Below are 17,317 nucleotides of genomic sequence, written 5' to 3' on the forward strand. Positions count from 1 at the left end.
TGCTAATAACCTACTTACGTCTCACACTTACAACAATTTTTTTCCTTCATATTTGCATAAGTTGTTTGCCAGCGACTGCTCAATCTTCTCAGTGTAAATGCCAAAGGCATAAAACAGGACACTCTCATGCGTCCTCTGTACTCTCGATATTATTATTTTTTTTAAATGTTAAAGGTGCTTGAGGGTATTGCTGGGAGGGTTACGGTTGTTTAAAAATTAAAACTAACCCCCAGAATATGAGGCAGGACCTAACATTTTAAGGAAATGTACAGAGTTAAAAGGGATTTATTAAAGGCCACGCTGCTTCGCGTGGGTGTGAGGAAAGGGCTGGACCGAAACACAGACCTCACATTGAGTCATTCCTTCAACGAGTAAGTTTCAGGGACCTACTGTGTACCAGACACTGTTCAAGGACTTGGAGAAATTACGGCGAATAAAACAGAGTCTCTCTCTCACAGGGATCCTATTAGGTAGAAGCAGACAATAAGCAAGTATCCTGACAGATGGTAGAGAGCGAGGGGAAGCGAAGTGGAGTAGGGCAAGGCACTCTCCATCACCAGAAGCTCTCTCCAAGGAGTGACATGAGCAGCGAGACCTGAATGGAGCGAGAAAGTGAGTCATGCAAATTAACAGGGGGACGGGGATGGGGGGGGTAAGAATATTCCAGACAGAGGCAACAGCGCATGCAAAGACCGCGAGGCAGAAGGAAGCTGGGCATGTTCCTAAAGGCAGTGAGAAGGCGGGTGGAGGACGGGAACGGAGGGGAAATAATGTACGGGGTGGGGGTGGACAGATCCTGCCGGGCACCAGACCCCGGGGCAAGGAAGCTGGGTATCTGCCCATGACGGTGAGTTTGGGCCGGGGGACTGAAATACCAGACTTTATGTTTTAAACGAACACTCAGACACGGATGGACATAGGGTGGTAACAGCAGAGAGCTGATTTCTATAAATGATGGTGGTTCTTACCTAGACAGTAGCACAGGGGATGGCGAAAAGTGGCCAGTTCATGAATATTTCAAAAACAAAGTTAACTGGATTCATCGATAAATCAAGAGATCAACCAAGAGAACCCCAAGGTTACAGGCTGAGCAACAGGACAGTGCAAAGACTGACCTGTGTGATACGGGGAGAAAGGCTTGGGGATTATGGGAATCAAGAGTCTGGTCTGAGATATGTTAAATTTGAGATATTATTACTAGACAGCTAAACACAGCCCACCTTGCCCAACTACTGCTCAGGTCTAATCTTCAAGACATGAGACCCACTTGCAGCCATTGGAACATCCCACCACCTCCATCCGCTAAAAAATTCACTGTCAACCGCATGAAAAGTTTATGACATTAAATAAAATACAAGCCCTCTTAGTCCCCCAACATCTGTTAGAGATCTGATGCATAATTCTGGGTATTTCATAATGGCACATTTAAATTAATAATATTTAAAGTAAAGGGATGTATAATATCAGGCTGCCACCTGTTCTAAGTCTTCATAACCCAAGCAGATAAGCCTGAAACAGTAGAAGTTCATTGTGAACGTTGCCATAATACTCCAGATTTTTACTTGAAGGCTAATTTTGTCAATCAATCAAAAACAAGTTGGAGGTTATCTGAGATTTTTATACAACATCGAGGGAAAATTTACAAATGAGATCGTTACAGGTGGTTCCAGATGGGCTGAGATCACGTAGAGGAAATACAAAAAAAAAAAAAAAGTCCATCGTAATGGACGTGTTAGGGAAACGAGGGTGTTAAAAACATCATCTCCAAATGATCAGAGAGATACTTTCAGGAATACTGAAAAGGCAACATATCAAGTTTCCCTTGGTTTAAAAAAAAAAAAAAAAGGTCATTCTTTCACAGATGTCAACAAAAAGAGAGCAGGATCATGGTTATGTCACCCTTAATGCACGGAAGAGCCGACTTAATGTGTTCCCAGAGCTCTCTGGTAAGTCAGATTTTGGCACTAGGAACACATTTCTCCATAGAGACATTTTTGCAAAATATGGAAAGATTCCCAGCCCAGCCTCCCAAAGTATTTAGCCCACAGTGGGGTAGAAACACTACCAGAGGAGCACCGAGCTTCAGTTCATTGAATCCCTCTAGCTCCAAGACTGACCCCGGTTGTAAAGGAAAAGAAATGAAGGGAAAAGGAAGGGAGGCTGTCACTAAGGGGAACTCAGTCAAATGACCTCAAAGGAAGGGCTCCCAAACTGAGGACTGTCTATGCTTCCTTCTAAAACCACTACTGGCGACGCCTTGCATATGTGTGGTATTTTACGTGTTACGTACTTTTTCATTTGATCCCCATTAACAACTTTCTGCAGAAGGTTAACAGTTGTAGGGACCATACGTTAACCAACCTGGGGGAAGAAAAGATCCTATAATCTTGAAAATATTCCCAGCAGCTGGCACACATCCTTGGGAAATCTTGCTTTCCTTTCAAAACTGTAGGTCTGCTGATTTGTTTTTAACGTAACGTCATTCTTCTAGACAGAGACTCTTCTAGAATATCTCAAAGGTATTTATAATAAGATAAAGGACAGACCAGAGCTGACTACAAAGCCCCACTCCCCACCTCACCCCCTGGCCAAAAGAACTAGGAGAAATAAGGTACACAATTGTTTTACGCCACATCTTTCCCAGGGAAGAAAAACGGAAATTACTGACACCCCAGTCTGATTCACATCTGAAGTGCTGTGATGGGCTGCTCGTCGAAGGGATCCAAAATAAATTCCAGTGGCCAAGGCTATAATAGCACCCCGGGGGTAAAGTTACAGGAGCTGTACCCCTTTGCATCAACCTGAATTCTAGTGTAGTTAAAATTATTTAAAACAACCCGATTTGTCTATTGGGAAGAAAACAGAACATGTGTGAAATGTGCATGTGTGTGTGCGCAGACGGCTATCTGTGTGCATGTGGATTTAACACAGGCCAGCGAAATGTAGCTAAAGCCTACGGAATCGTGTCAAGGCTAAAACAGCAATCTCGGGCGTTTATTCCAGTTTTTCTCTGCACACGCTAACAAGAGCTAAGAGAGGTGGCAAGTCTTTCACTTGGAATTTCCTGGCTCTCGTCACTCCGCCTCACCGTCTTCGGTATTTTTCGCCTTGTTCCTATTGTGTACCGAGCAGAGGCACCTGAAAGATCCTCTTAACATTCCAGGGACGTAACAGGGACATCCTAGTCCTTAGTACCAATAAAGCTCAACTCTCATACGGCTCATGCAAGGGTTAAAAACAGAAAGTCCTACCCACTGGTTTGCTCTGATGTTCCCGGAGATATTGTCACTGGATGTATCCTCAGTAGAATTCTATTCAACACCTCTGTCTTTAAGTACAAAGCTGTAGGCTGTAGCAGCTTTACGAAACATAAGTATCCCTTTTTTCTGCTGCACAGTATCTGTGTGTGAAATTCTCTAAAGGGGTTTAAGTATTTACCCTGAACACTATCAGACGGTTTCTAAAATTTTCCTTATCCAGTTGCAAAAACACTTCAAAGAGAATCATAAACATACTCCTTTGTGCTTTCGATGCACATTCTGTTTCTCAAGCTTAAGCCTGAATTCTCTTGGAATTGTAAATTTTTTTCCCCAAAAAGACAGGATACACAATGCTCTTTTTTTTTTTAAATTCATTACTAAGTCTGCAGCAACTGAGGGGAAAACTGGAGAACTCTGTGAGAAATTTAGAAGGCAATCAAAGAAGGAAGCAAAACCTGTTCGAAATTCATTGCTAAATTACTCATACAATTTCCCCTCAGATATTTTACTCTTTATGGAACACTACAGCTGTGGGGAGCAGCAGTGGGAGGGTGGGGAGAGAGGAGAGTGAAAGAACCAATCTTCAACGAACACCTTTAAGATAATAAAACATGTGAGCCAGGGATTTGTAGCCACTGTAGCCGAAAACAGTGCCTTTTTTTCCCTTCTTTTTCCAAATTTCCAAAGCTAACTAGAGGGGTCCCCAAACTCAGTGTCTGTGTACATTATTTGAATTATTGGGTGTTCGTGACTGTTTACCTGCTTCCAATCTGTGCTTATCCCGAGCCACTCAGCCGTGGCCCAGTCCGAAAGGGGAGAAGGGACTTACATTTTAATTTAAAACCACCAGACATCTTCTACCAAATCCTAAGTGACTATAATGTATTCTGCTCCTAGATCAAAAATGCTAACACTGAAAAATGGAAGACAGGGTTATGTCTGCAAATGTAATTAAGCAGATACATTAACGCTAAAAGGGATACACACACGCGTGTATATATAAATAGGAGTTGGTGACTTCACTATTAACGTGGACAAAAACATTAATATTTATATCACTCTCTTCATCACACTCCCCCCTCCCCAAATCTTTCATCCTAGAAGACAGTTTAAAATGAAGTTAGCAGGGCGCCTGGGTGGCTCAGTCGGTTGGTTAAGCGTCCGACTTCGGCTCAGGTCATGATCTTGTGGTTGGTGAGTTTGAGACCCGCGTCGGACTCTGCTGACAGCCAGCTCAGAGCCTGGAGCCTGCTTCCAATTCTGTATCTCCCTCCCTCTCTCTGACCCTCCCCTGCTCACACTGCCTCTCTCTCTCTCTCTCAGAAATAAATAAAACATTAAAAAATATATTAAAAAATAAAAACAAAATGAACTTAGCTAACTGAACTGTAATAGAATGGCAAATACCAGTATACTTAGTATGATTTCAGCGTGTGAAAAAGCAGCCTTGTTCCTCTATTCAGTTACAAAGAATTTAATCTAACACATGGTGATGATAGCTTCATTAATCTCTCCGAAAACAAACAAACTCCACTTTAGCTCCGTCACTGCCTGTGACTGTGTAACTTATACCGAGAAAGGCTCTACCGATGGCAGTGGACAGCCACCTGGCCGCGAGCTCTCCCAGATGATTTACACAGGCCAAAATGACAAGCAAAAACAGATGACTCATCTCGAAATTAAACTATTATAACTAACTTGTAAAGGACAACCTTTACGTCCAGAAGTACATTTTCTCGCTGAAGACTTGAATAACAAGAAACTGCTAAGAGAATAAAACATCTACTCACTTTCCACATCTCCCTGCTCTCCTGTGCCAAACTTGTTAACACAAATGGGGAGAATTTAACGTAACCCATAGCTTACCTAACATAATTGTATGTTGTGTTTTACACCGTTTCCAAATGGATATATTAAAATGATCCCATCCTGGCTCTTACCCACTAAAGTCAATAAAAGTTGTTAAGGCCAACTGCCATATAAATGCACTGCAATCCCCCAGAAGAAGAACCGTTGAGACATGAAATGCAATTCAAAACATTCAAAATGATCAGGATCTACTCTTCTTCTACAAGAGGGAAGCAATTAAAAAGAAAAAAAAAAGCGTGAAGAAATTTCTCTCCGGTCTATCAGTCATCAGTACTTCCGAAAATGTTGACTCCGGAAATCGTCCTAGAATATTTCCATCGGATTATACTACAGTGACCTTTGGTTTTTTTTTAAGGTCAAAAGGAAATGAATACATGTCGGCAATTTAAGGGGACATCACACCTAGCATTCTTTTTCGACTCACTGTGAATTTGATGGTGTTAAAAACATTTTTATAGGTAAAATAAATGTCAGTTTTGCAGAGTGTGATACCAGACCCTGAGAGACAAATGGCCTATCCGTTGAATCTCTGGCTACAGCAAGGCTTCCTCACCTCACAGGAGACTTTGGCTTTTCATATTTCTCTTTACCCAGAAAGCAAAGCTTGTACACTTTCTTTCAAATGGTAACTCTCTCTTATCCTGGAGAGAGTCTCCTCGTAAGGCGCTAATCTCGGTTGTGAGGTGGTGGGCTGGGTGGAGAAAAGAAAAGAAAATGCACACTATTTGCACAGCGCTCTAGCATTCTAGTGCCTTCCTGAACTGGGAGTAAAAATGAGAGGAAAGGTAAGGCTAAATCCTGGGGTTCTAAGAAAGGGTTGTGCTGCTTTTGGGCTTAATGGCTCGTACATTCATGAGGTAATATTCAGGGGAAAATGTGATATTTTATCAGAATGTCATTCAAATATAAGGTTTAACATTTACATCACAAGAGCAAGCCCGGAGTGAAACTATCCTCGGGGAGAGAAACGGCAAGAATAAAAGCGGTGCTTGCTGGAACAGGGAACGGATAGCAGAGGCCAGAGGAGCTTTAGAGGCAGTGGATGAAACTTCTCGAAATATGTGACTGGTTGTGACATGTGAAGCAATCATCATTAATGGAAGAAATGCGATTTCAAAGCACCTTTTCCGTTCTTCTATATCCAACCTGAGACGATACCTCTCAACCACAAAGTGAGAAAGGTAAATAAATAAAAAGAGGCGACACAGAGCGAGAGAGAAATCACAGCATGAGTCTCTTCCCTGGTACGGGGCCGGCCAAGGTTGCTTTACTCATAAGCAAAAGGTGAAAAGGAATGTACCTTTCGCCTGGGGTTTTCTGTTTTGTTTTCACCAAAAGAGACCGATGCTATGGGGCAGAACAGACGAAAGGCACTAATTAGAGCAGTCTTTCCACAACACGCACATGATTTTACAACTTGAAAAGAGAAAGCACAGAGATAAAGAAGAATCATTTGTCGAGAAGGATCATGATTTTGAGTAATATATTCCCTGGAAGCAAAGCGAGTACATTCAGAAAGGCCGTTTAGAGTCGTCTAATTCTATAGAATCCAAATGTGCACCAAACACTGCACTTTTTATGTTAAATTGCTGTTGAATTTGTTAACCCACAACTGATTTCCTGTGTTATGGAATCTTGGAGATTACAGCTAACTTGAAGCAACAGGGATAATTCTTGACAGTTAATGGTACATTTGTATGCGTTTTCCTGAGAGGCCGGCATCTTGAGGCCTCAAACAGGTAGCTCAACAGTGCCCCCTACTGCTTGCAAGTGCGAACTCACGAGGTGGGCTGGTACAAAGCAGGAATGAACTGGCCTTACGGGGGACACGAATACCAGATGGCCCTGTGCTGACACAGCCGCAGAACCGTAGACCTTCCCAATGACCATGATCTTCTGTCTCTTCCAATAGCAAAAATAAATTATTATGAATTTGTTAAAAGCCATTTAGAGGGGCTTGGAGCCATGCTTAAATTTAATTTAGAAGGATCATCCCTCTTCTGTTGGCCCAAACCTTCACTCTGCTGATAATGATCACCCCGGGGCTTGCTGAGGAGAGGCACTGGGACATTGGTTTCGCTTGGAACACTCAGTAATGCCACACCAACTGCGAGGAAGCTCGCTCTGGAGAATTCCCAGGATTGCTCTTCTTGGTATTTTTTACACAAGAGTTATAAAGTAAACAGAAGATATCCCATCTGACTGATGTGCTACGGTCCGATTAAAAAAAAAAATTACAACTAAATCTTCTAACTGAATTCACAATGAATATAATCAGTAAGCTCACAATACCGGAGCCTTCTGTCTAAAAGACCAAAAAAAAAAAAAACCAAAAACCAAAAATAAAACCTTGAACAATAGTGCAAAAATACATATTTATTTATTTACTTATTTCTTTATTTTACAAAATCAGTGAGTTCTTTTTTTTTTTATTTCTAAGAGAGAGAGAGAGACAGCGTGAGCAGGGGAGGGTCAGAGAGAGAGGGAGTCACAGGCTGAAACAGGCTCCAGGCTCTGAGCTGGCAGTCAGCACAGAGCCCGACGCAGGGCTTGAACCCACGAACCGCGAGATCATGACCTAAGCGAAAGTCGGACGCTTAACCGATGAAGCCACCCAGGCGCCCCTTAAAATCAGTGAGTTCTTTTCTTATTAATTTGCCAATTCTAATATGTGGTGTCGTCAAATTACAATCCCAAAGACCACCTGACGTCTTAGGCTCAGAGTCTGGCAAATAAAGAGGTTCTTCTAACTCAGATGTAAACGGCCAAGCTGAGAATAACACCGTAAAAAAAAAAAAAATGCCCTGGAAATGAAGCTGCATTTATGTATACATCCCATAAAAATGGAGCATACGCCGCACAGGCTAATCTTAGGAAGAGAACTAACTAAGGAGATTTAAGCATGGACATTTCATTACCTCCAGCTCACTTTTACAATGCTCGGTTTTACACCAAGTCAGTTCAGCTCCTTGGCAGAATCCATTTTTGTGATGCTATTAGGACAATAAAAGGATTATTAACATTCCTTCTTCAGACACGGATCCATCGAAAGGCAGGATTTAAACATCTGAAGAGATGTCTGGAAAGCAAGGGTCCAGATTCTGACCTCGACGTTCAAACCAAGACCCCTTCAGGGTGGTGACTTGATACTTTAGGGACCATACAACCGCGGTGGGACCATACAACCGCGGTGGGCCACAGCTACCCACTTTGGCAGAGCAGATCCTGGTTTCCAGCCCAAGCCTGAGTCTGTGCAGGCACCACGTCCGGGCACAGCAGGCTTTTACAACACTTTTCCACTGCGTTTCAAATGCAACGGTCTGGAGGCAGCACAGGGAGGCAGCGAAGGGCGGGACCCTCGAGCCAGCCTTCCTGGGTTCGAATCCCAGTTCCCCTCCGCTTATGAGCTGCACAATCTGGAGGAAGTTACATAAACCTTTTGTGGTTCACTCTCCCGGTTTATGAACTGGGGACCCATCGTACCTACTTTATGGGGTTGCCATAAAAGTTAAATAAGTTATACATAAAACATTCAGAATAGTGCCTGGTACTTAATAAGTATCAAATAAGAGCCCACCATGATTGCTATTATTTAAATTGAGACTTAATTCAAAATGGGCAAGTGGCCTCAATTTGCCTTCTAGCTACGCTTCTGACGACCCTCCCGGATCCCTTGCTCTGGCGCTGGGCTGCCCCATTTCCAGGCTCGCTTGTAGAGTTCCTGGAGCCTGATGCCCCTCTCCAAATGCCCTATCTGACCCTACGCCTCCCCATCCAAAGTCCCCAAGGGCAACATCTGCTGTTTCACAACAGTCCTGGTCCAGTGGCCGGAATTTAATACTCCCTCCTCTGGCCTGTGATTTTTTCTTTTTCCTTTTTAAATCTCTGTTACAGGCTTTCATTTTGGCCAATGTAACACCTGGTGATATCCATGTCTCTCTCCTTGTTAAGCTGAATGTAGCAGGTAAGAGCACAAGCTACAGAGCCAGGCTGCTTGGGTCTCGATCTCCCTTGGCCACTTACTCCATGACCTTGGGTGAGCCACCTACTTTCTCGATGTCTCAGTTTTCACATCTGTAAGTTAAGACTCGTAAGAGTTTCTACACTTTGTAGGAAGCCCTTAGAACAGTGCCCAGTGCATCGAAAAATACAAAGGAATTTTAAATCTTATTGTTCCATTGTGCCTCCTGCCTTGTCACTTCCTAGGCATGTGTCCAGCACAGTGCCTGATATATGGGAAATACTCAGTAAAACGCTCACTGAACTCAAGTGAGCTTGTCCTGACAAAATCCTGGTCATTCCTTAGGAAGAGTTACCTAACTCGGTAATTTAGAATCATGAATTACATGTTTGCCTACACAAATGAGGCAGCAGAGGAGTTACACAGCCCAGCATCCCAGAAAATACAGCCCCAGATCTCAGGTACTTACCACACCTTCCATCTTCTTCCATAGTTCTTCCAGTTGGGTCATGGGTTGACACCACCAATCGGTGCATTTTCTGTATCGATTGCCTTGAAACCAAAACTGTCTCAGCCACTCGAACTCAACCTGTGGACCATAAGGAGAAGGCAGTTGTTAAAATTCCCTCATGAGGGACAATCAAGGGCAATACTGTCACTCGATTCCCCTCCAGTGACTTAACTGCCATTGGGTGAGAAAAGGGGAGAAAAGCTCAGCCTAACCCATATAACTTGGGAGTCTCCAGAGCATTTCTGCAAAGCCAAGAAAAAAGCAGTCTTAAGGGGCGCCTGGGTGGCTCGGTCAGTTAAGTGTCGGACTTTGGATCAGGTCATGATCTCATGGATCGTGAGTTCGAGCCCCACATTCGGATCCTCTGTCTTCCTCTATCTCTGAGTCTCTTTTGTTCTTTCTCTCTCTTTCTGAAAAATATATAAACATCAAAAAAACAAAAAAAAAGAGTAACCTTAAAACTTAGGTCTACATAGTAGGACAGCCCAGCTTGGGCGGGAGAGGGGTTTTCCCATCACACTTATTAGCCAGACATGATGGGACTATATACGGAAATCAACAACAGATACTGGAAAATAAATAAATAAGTAAAAAATTTCAGGGTGCCTGGGGGGCTCAGTCAGTTAAGCATCTGACTTTGGCTCAGGTCATGATCTCACGGGGTTTGTGAGTTTGAGTCCTGTATTGGGGTGAGCTCAAGCCCCAGGTGAACCCCGTTTCTCTCTCTCTCCACCCGCTTCTCTCTGCCCCTCGTGGGATTCTCTTTCTCTCTCTCTCTCTCTCTCTCTCTCTCTCTCTACCTCTGGCTAACTTGCGCCCTCTACCTCTCTAAATAAATAAAGAAACAAACAAACAAATTCTACAAAAAGGCAAGACAAAACACAAATACAGAGAACCTAAAGTATACAGCAGCCTGCACAATGTAGGACAGGGAAGAGAGAATCAGAATATGTTCTTTATTAAACACCTTTATTAAAGACTGATACTTCGAGCAAAACAGATACATATTAAGAGATAGCCAGTTTCAAGATTTCTTAGATTTAAAATAAATAAAAGAATGTACCATGGGCCAGGCAGAGCTGGTGAGAACCCTAGCCCTTATAACTAAACAATACAAAGTCGATTATGGGGTATCCACTAAACCTACAGCCATTCAAATTGCTACTGTTCAAGTCAGGGCAAAGAAGTAGAAAGAACAATGAAGACATTAACAATTGCTCTTCCTTCCTATGAACCTATAGGGTTATTATTAAGGTTATTATTTGCCTCCTCAGCATTCCTCCTTATACTCTAGCAAAACCCTGCTATTCATTTGGGTTTTGCTCACCCCCTTCCCCAGTCTCAGCCCATGTGGCCTGGGTAGAGCTCCAGCCCCAATACCAGGGATGAAGTGTACAACCCAAGTGTCAGCCAATCAGCCCACCACATGTCTCTGGTCACAGAATTAGGTATGGAAGCAATCGCGGTGTGTTCAATCACAGTAAGTCTGGAGACTATGAGAAGATTCAGGAAGAGCATTCTATAGCCATTCCACCACCAAATGAGAAAAATGGAGACACCCCAGTAGGAAGCAACTGCGAGAGAAAAAGATAAAAACCAGCTGCTGGTGATACCACCTGGCTCTTGATCAAGCTATTCCTGAAGTCTTTTATTTATTTTTTAAACCTATTTAAATTTTCTTTAAGCTTTATTTATTTATTATTTTTGAGAGAGAGAGAGAGAGAGCACAGCAGGGTAGGGGCAGAGAGAGAGGGAGACACAGAATCCAAAGCAGGTTCCAGGCTCCGAGGTGTCAGCACACAGCGTGCCGTGGGGCTCAAACTCACAAACCGTGAGATCATGACCTGAGCCGAAGTCCAATGCCTAACCAACTGAACCACTCAGGCACTCTGAAGCCTTTTATACTTAAGCCAATTCTGGTTGAGTTTTTGGTCCTTTGCAAATGAAATAACCCCAATATATGTAGAAGAGAGGCTGAGGAAAGTTTTGGAAGGGTAAGAAAGTGCTTCCTATCCATTTTCCAAATCTTCTAAAACTCATCTTCACCTTGAAAAAATCAAATTTTACGGTCAATGTACAACTCCATTCATCCCCAAAACTCTTTTGACCTCTGCCCTCTAAAGAAATGTTGAGCATTCACAGCCTAGAGGTTAACGTTGGGTCGTCTGACTTTTGCTAAGGAAACCGTGTTCCCCATACAGTCCAACTAGTACAGCTTTACCTGTTACCACAAAGAATTTCTCTATTTATCCATATTGAACTTTCACGAGGCCAACAAAAGCAACTTGTGAAGATTTACCAATGGTGAAAATGGCTCAAATAGCTAGCCTGAGAACACCCAGTCATGTGAAAGGGTTTCAGTTTACATTAACTAAATGTTTGTTTGATATGTAGAACTGATTTCAGTTAAAGCTGTTTAAACAAAAAAAAAAAAGGAATGTGGACAATATTAAGACAACAGTTGCTGACCCTTATCTGCGGTACGAAGAGACAGTTGGTAACAGCAGCAAACGGGACTGCTTTTGAGAGAATGAGCGCGAGGTAGTTCCACTTCTCTGAAGATGCAGATTGCACATTAGTTACCACAAGAAGAGTTCTAGTTAATAGATTTTGCATGAAATTTGTCCCCATTATGGAAACAGCAAAGCACCACTCCCCTATGTCAGGGCAAGCTGTAAAGATTTGAAAAAGTGTTTCTATCTGGGGGCTGCTTATTTCCATTGGTGAAGACAAAACTTACAAGCCTTGGTAATCATGGTATCCCAGGAAGTAAAACAGACCATTATATGTAATTTTTTTTTTTTATAAATATAAGCTCCGATGAAAGCAATGCTTTCTTTTTTTTTTAATTTTTTTAATGTTTTTTATTTTATTTCTAGGAGAGAGAGAGACAGCGTGAGCAGGGGAGGGTCAGAGAGAGAGGGAGTCACAGACTGAAACAGGCTCCAGGCTCTGAGCTGGCAGTCAGCACAGAGCCCGACGCGGGGCTCGAACCCACGAACCGCGAGATCATGACCTAAGCGAAAGTCGGACGCTTAACCGACTAAGCCACCCAGGCGCCCCCATATGTAATTTCTTTATTCAACCTATTGGGGGACACTAGGGTCTAGATTTCAGTAAACTAAAAACTCAAAAGGAAGCAGACGGGCATACCTGGAGATTCTGCTATCAGACAAGAAAGCAAAGGAGGGGGCACCTGGTGGCTCATTCAGTTAAGTGTCCGACTTTGGCTCAGGTCACCATCTCACGGTTCATGGGTTCGAGCCCTGCGTCGGGCTCTGTGCTGACTGCCAATTCAGAGCCTGGAGACTGTTTCAGATTCTGCGTCTCTCTCTCTCTCTGACCCTCCCCTGCTCATGCTCTCTCTCTCTCAGAAACAAATAAAGCATTTAAAAAAAAAAAAGAAAGAAAGAAAGAAAGAAAGCCAAGGGGGAGGCGCCTCGTGGCTCATTCGGTTAAGCGTCCAACTTCAGCTCAGGTCGTGATCTCAGTCTATGAGTTCGAGCCCCACATCGGGCTCTGTGCTGACAGCTCAGAGTCTGGAGCCTGCTTCGGATTCCATGTCTCCTTCTCTCTCTGCCCCTCCCCCACACACAGTCTGTCACTCAAAAATAAATTAAAAACTTAAAAAACAAAGAAAGAAAGAAAGAAAGCAAAGGAGGACCCCATCCATTTTAATAAATCAAGACTTCAGCTTCCTCCTCAGATGCCCAGCTAGCGGCTGAAGCAGTTGGTGCCATGATTAAGAATAAGGACCCGAGATGCCTAGGTGGCTCAGGTGGTTAAGTGTCCAACTCTTGATTTCAGCTCAGGTCATGATCTCGTGATTTGTTTGAGCCCCGTGTCAGCTCTGCGCTGACAGCATGGGGCCTGCTTGGGATTCTCTCTCATTCCCTCTCTCTCTGCCTCTACCCTGCTCACTCTCTTGCTCTCTCCCAAAAATATTACATAAATAAACTAAAAAAAAAAAAAAAAAGGAAGAATAAGGGCCTTGGAGCCGGTTCAAAACTGGGCACCAGAACTAGATGGCTATGTTACCTATAAAATAAGGATAATTACCTAATAACCACATAGATTTAGAGTGAGGATTAGTGAGTTAATAAGGAACAGCCTACTATACACGAGGCACTTGCCAGATACTAAGAAAGCAGATTGAACAAGGCCATGAGGCCTAGAACTTATTGTCCCCAAGGATCTCACAATCTGATAAAATTTTCTTAGCAAGAAAAGTTTTAACATCCATGTCGATTCATGCCCAGCGCCCTTCCACTGAGGCCAGTCAGTAAAGTTCAACACTGAGCACTTATTCCCGGCAGAGTTTTATTCATGAGCTGAAGTACTGCCCAAGAGATACAATCTTTCTGGGCATCAAATCCACTGGCGTGTATTTTATTCAGCTCCATGGCCTGACTTTTTCATTTCAGTGTTGTGGGCAAAAAAACATTCTGGGATTTTAAGCAAATGTCACCCTCGCCACTTCCCCCACTGCCCAGAGACGTCGTTGGCCGCTTCCTTAAAATTAATTAAGGAAGCAAAAAAAATACTTGGCAGCCATTTGATTCAGAGTTTGAGTTACAAAAAAAAAAAGACAAAACGAAGTTACTTTTAGTTTTTCTCCCTAAACTGTGGGGTTAAGAAAGGAAAGCCACGGGGCCGGTATCCCACACTAGCGAAAGCGTCAGGACTCAGAATAGAATGGAAGCCTGATCACTTCAGGGCTGCAAACCCACTCCAGGCCCGACCTCAGTGACTGACCGACGGATTTCTCAGCGTGGCAAAAGTAGGGTCTTCATTCTCCCCCTCCGGCGTGCCGTCCCTCCCCTTCCCCGGGAAGCTTGTGACCATCAGAGCAGAAACTAGAGACAAGTCAGAGGGAGAGGAACGGCTGCCTTGGGACCATGAACACTCCCCGGGTGATGCATGTCCCAGAGATGTGAGCGTCAGGGGGCCAACACACAGGAACTCTCTTGAGCTTCTCTCAGATTCAAAGATGCTTGGACACCAAACTCCCCCCTTCTGGACACGCCCTTCCAGGAAATTCACTGTCATTCAATCTTTCGAGCAGCTGTGATACAAAGATGAGCCATTACCCCTGAGCGCCTTGTGGGTTCTGTGACAAATGAAAACATGCTCGCAGTAGCGTCTGTTTCCTAACAGTGACTGGGACAACTGTCTTTTATCGCCCTCTCAAGGAACTGGATCTGGAATGGTCTCAGAGAAGATGAGTCAAGAAATCTTTCCCCCTAAACACGTCGGGGAGAAGTCGGAAGGCAAAGAAGAAGTGGGATGCGCTCACCTACCTGAAAACATCTGGCATTCAGCAGCAAAGTTCAGAATCGTTATTTATGAGCCACTACCTCACCGTACATCGTAAACATCTCCATCACCTCTACGGGTAGGCAACTGACAGCTACTTTCATCTGCGAACTTAGTGCGGGCTCTTGGTTTGGTCCCAGCTCAGCCCGAACATGCCCGCTGGGGTTAATGTCTCCCCGCAATAGCGGAACCAGGTTATTTCACTGGGCAAGATGTTAGATTGGAGAGATGTTCATGTCCAATCTGTGAAGAGCTACCCCGTGAAGGTTCTTTCACAATAACGCTGAGGAAGACGCAGGTCTGACCAGACCAAACGATTTTTAAGAAGGAAAACAGAATATTTAATACCATGCAGGAGGATTCTGCTTATAGGTGAACAAAACTCTTTGCTAAGCATCTTAAATTAGAGGGGGTGGGGGATCTTCCAAAGGTACTCGGGTCTATTCTCCAAAGTTCCCAAACTGTCCAGTCAGAAACCATCGAAGGAAAATGAGGAACATTTACACCCCCAGAGCCTGAAGGCCTACAACACATGAAACCCAGGGCTTTATCCTATAATTGGTGCAGCGAAGGCACATGGCCTCTAAGATAGGGGAAATCGAAAAAGAACCCGAGGGAACTATTATGGACCATGTATGCTATTGTTTCACAAAAGGACACGGCAGAAGTGATCATGCCACTGCTGGACCCCAGGCCAAAGAGCAGTATATGATGACTTGCTTTGGCATATGGGATTCATTCTTTAAGGGGATGGCCTTGAAGAATCAAAGATGGGGGGGAGAGGTGAGCCTTGAAGAACCAAAGATGGGTTGGGGGGACTGGGCAAGGTGAGCACACACACTCCTTAGATCCAACATCTCTCTCTGCCTTCCTAGACCAGCCTCAAGGGGCTAAGGTTTCTGATACACGTCTAACCCACTTCGCGAACGTATACAATGTCAAGAGCAGTCAGTCGCTTTCTGAAGCTAATGGGTTCAGATGACAATATTCTACTGTTAGATAAACAGTGTGATTTTACTGATTTCCCCCATCCGTTGATGATACTAAAACATCTCAACCAGGCATAGAAGACCAAGATGGCAGTGGGGGCGGGGTGGGTGGGGGCAGTGCGGAATAACCCAGGTGAGCATTAAAGAAAGCACCCGTTCCATTCGGCCGGCCTGAATCCTAACACTGCAAGGTTGGTAGAGAAGGAAAGAAATCAGAATTTCTTTCCTATAGATCAGTATTTCTCTACTGCAAATATGGAAGAAGACAGAACTTTGCTCCCAAGTCTAATTCAGAGAGGTCACCAGGCCCATACAATGCTTATCTTCCTTAAAGTTCTAGCTATCACAGTGTCTCTATCAAGGACAGATAGGAGAGAAAATGGGGCACTTATCAGGCACAATGAAGGGAAGAAAGTCAGTCCTGAGTGAAGCTTATTAGCATCAGAAGTGGCTACTATTGCCTTGAAAGGAAGAATTTCTTTGCCTTTAGTTCCAGATATTCACAAGGTAGGGGGCAGTTCACAAGATCCTAAATATCTCTTTATAGACGCATATGCCCTCCTGGGAGCAGATACCGTTTCTGCTCTGCTCCAAACCCCTCAGTAGTTCCCCACTGCCCTCTGAGTAAACAGGAATGCGGTTGTCCTTACGGGGACCTCCATGGACTGATACGATCTTCTGTCCCCCAGGCTCCTAGTGCCACCTCTGTGACCTCATGTCCTCTAACTCACAGCCTTGCTCCTACCATTTGAACTAGACTGTCCCTCGCCTGGTCTGGAAACACCAGGCATTCTCCTACCTCACAGTCTTTGCGGTAGCTTGTCCCTCAGCCTAAAATGCTGTTCCCCAGATATCTACGAGGCTCACTCCTCATCTCCTTCAAGTCCCTGCTCACAGCACATCTTCTCAGTAGGGCTGTTTCCTAGTTTTCTGAAGAACCTACTGTATGATAAGCAGGTGTATTAAGCATATTCTCTGTCCTCTCCCTCCCTCTCTCTGTCCTAGTGGATGCCTAGTTGACTTTCGTAAACTTCACATCCTAACGCACACAGAAGAGTGCCAGGCGCTCAGTAATTACACGATCAGTAATTACTTGGTGAAAGGACACAAGAGAACATTTTTGTGTTCCAGAGTCTCTGCCGACCCTTCCAATTCAAACGAAAAGAAAGTCTCTGGTGGGTGATAACCTTCAACAATTCTCCATCACGTGGGAACCCCTTTTCTCCTCTCAAAGTTTGTTTGTTTTGAGACCGAATTTGCCCACCGCAAAATCCACCCCATTTTAAACGTGGAATTCAAGGACTGTTTGAAAACACTGGAAGGTGTGCACTGCTCTCCGCGCTTCCCATGAATAATGAAGACTTCAAGCCCAGCCCAGCCCCCCCACCCACCCTGCCCCAGAGCATCTGCT

The 17,317-nt window shown here is 44.0% G+C and overlaps 1 protein-coding gene across 3 annotated transcripts in view; it reads right to left on the bottom strand.

Annotated features, from left to right (window-relative positions):
* FTO (FTO alpha-ketoglutarate dependent dioxygenase) overlaps positions 1-17,317 on the bottom strand; it is a 381,469-nt gene that overhangs the window by 195,752 nt on the left and 168,400 nt on the right. For all 3 annotated transcript variants that reach the window (XR_013331932.1, XM_077751416.1, XM_077751417.1), the window contains exon 7: positions 9,560-9,679. Coding sequence is in view for 2 of the 3 variants with exons in the window: in XM_077751416.1 (XP_077607542.1) it covers positions 9,560-9,679 (120 nt within the window). In the remaining variant the exon portion in view is untranslated. The remainder of the gene's footprint in view (positions 1-9,559; positions 9,680-17,317) is intronic.

Source organism: Crocuta crocuta, unplaced genomic scaffold, assembly GCF_008692635.1.
Source record: "Crocuta crocuta isolate KB4526 unplaced genomic scaffold, BGI_CrCroc_1.0 scaffold124, whole genome shotgun sequence".
Lineage (NCBI taxonomy): Eukaryota > Metazoa > Chordata > Mammalia > Carnivora > Hyaenidae > Crocuta > Crocuta crocuta.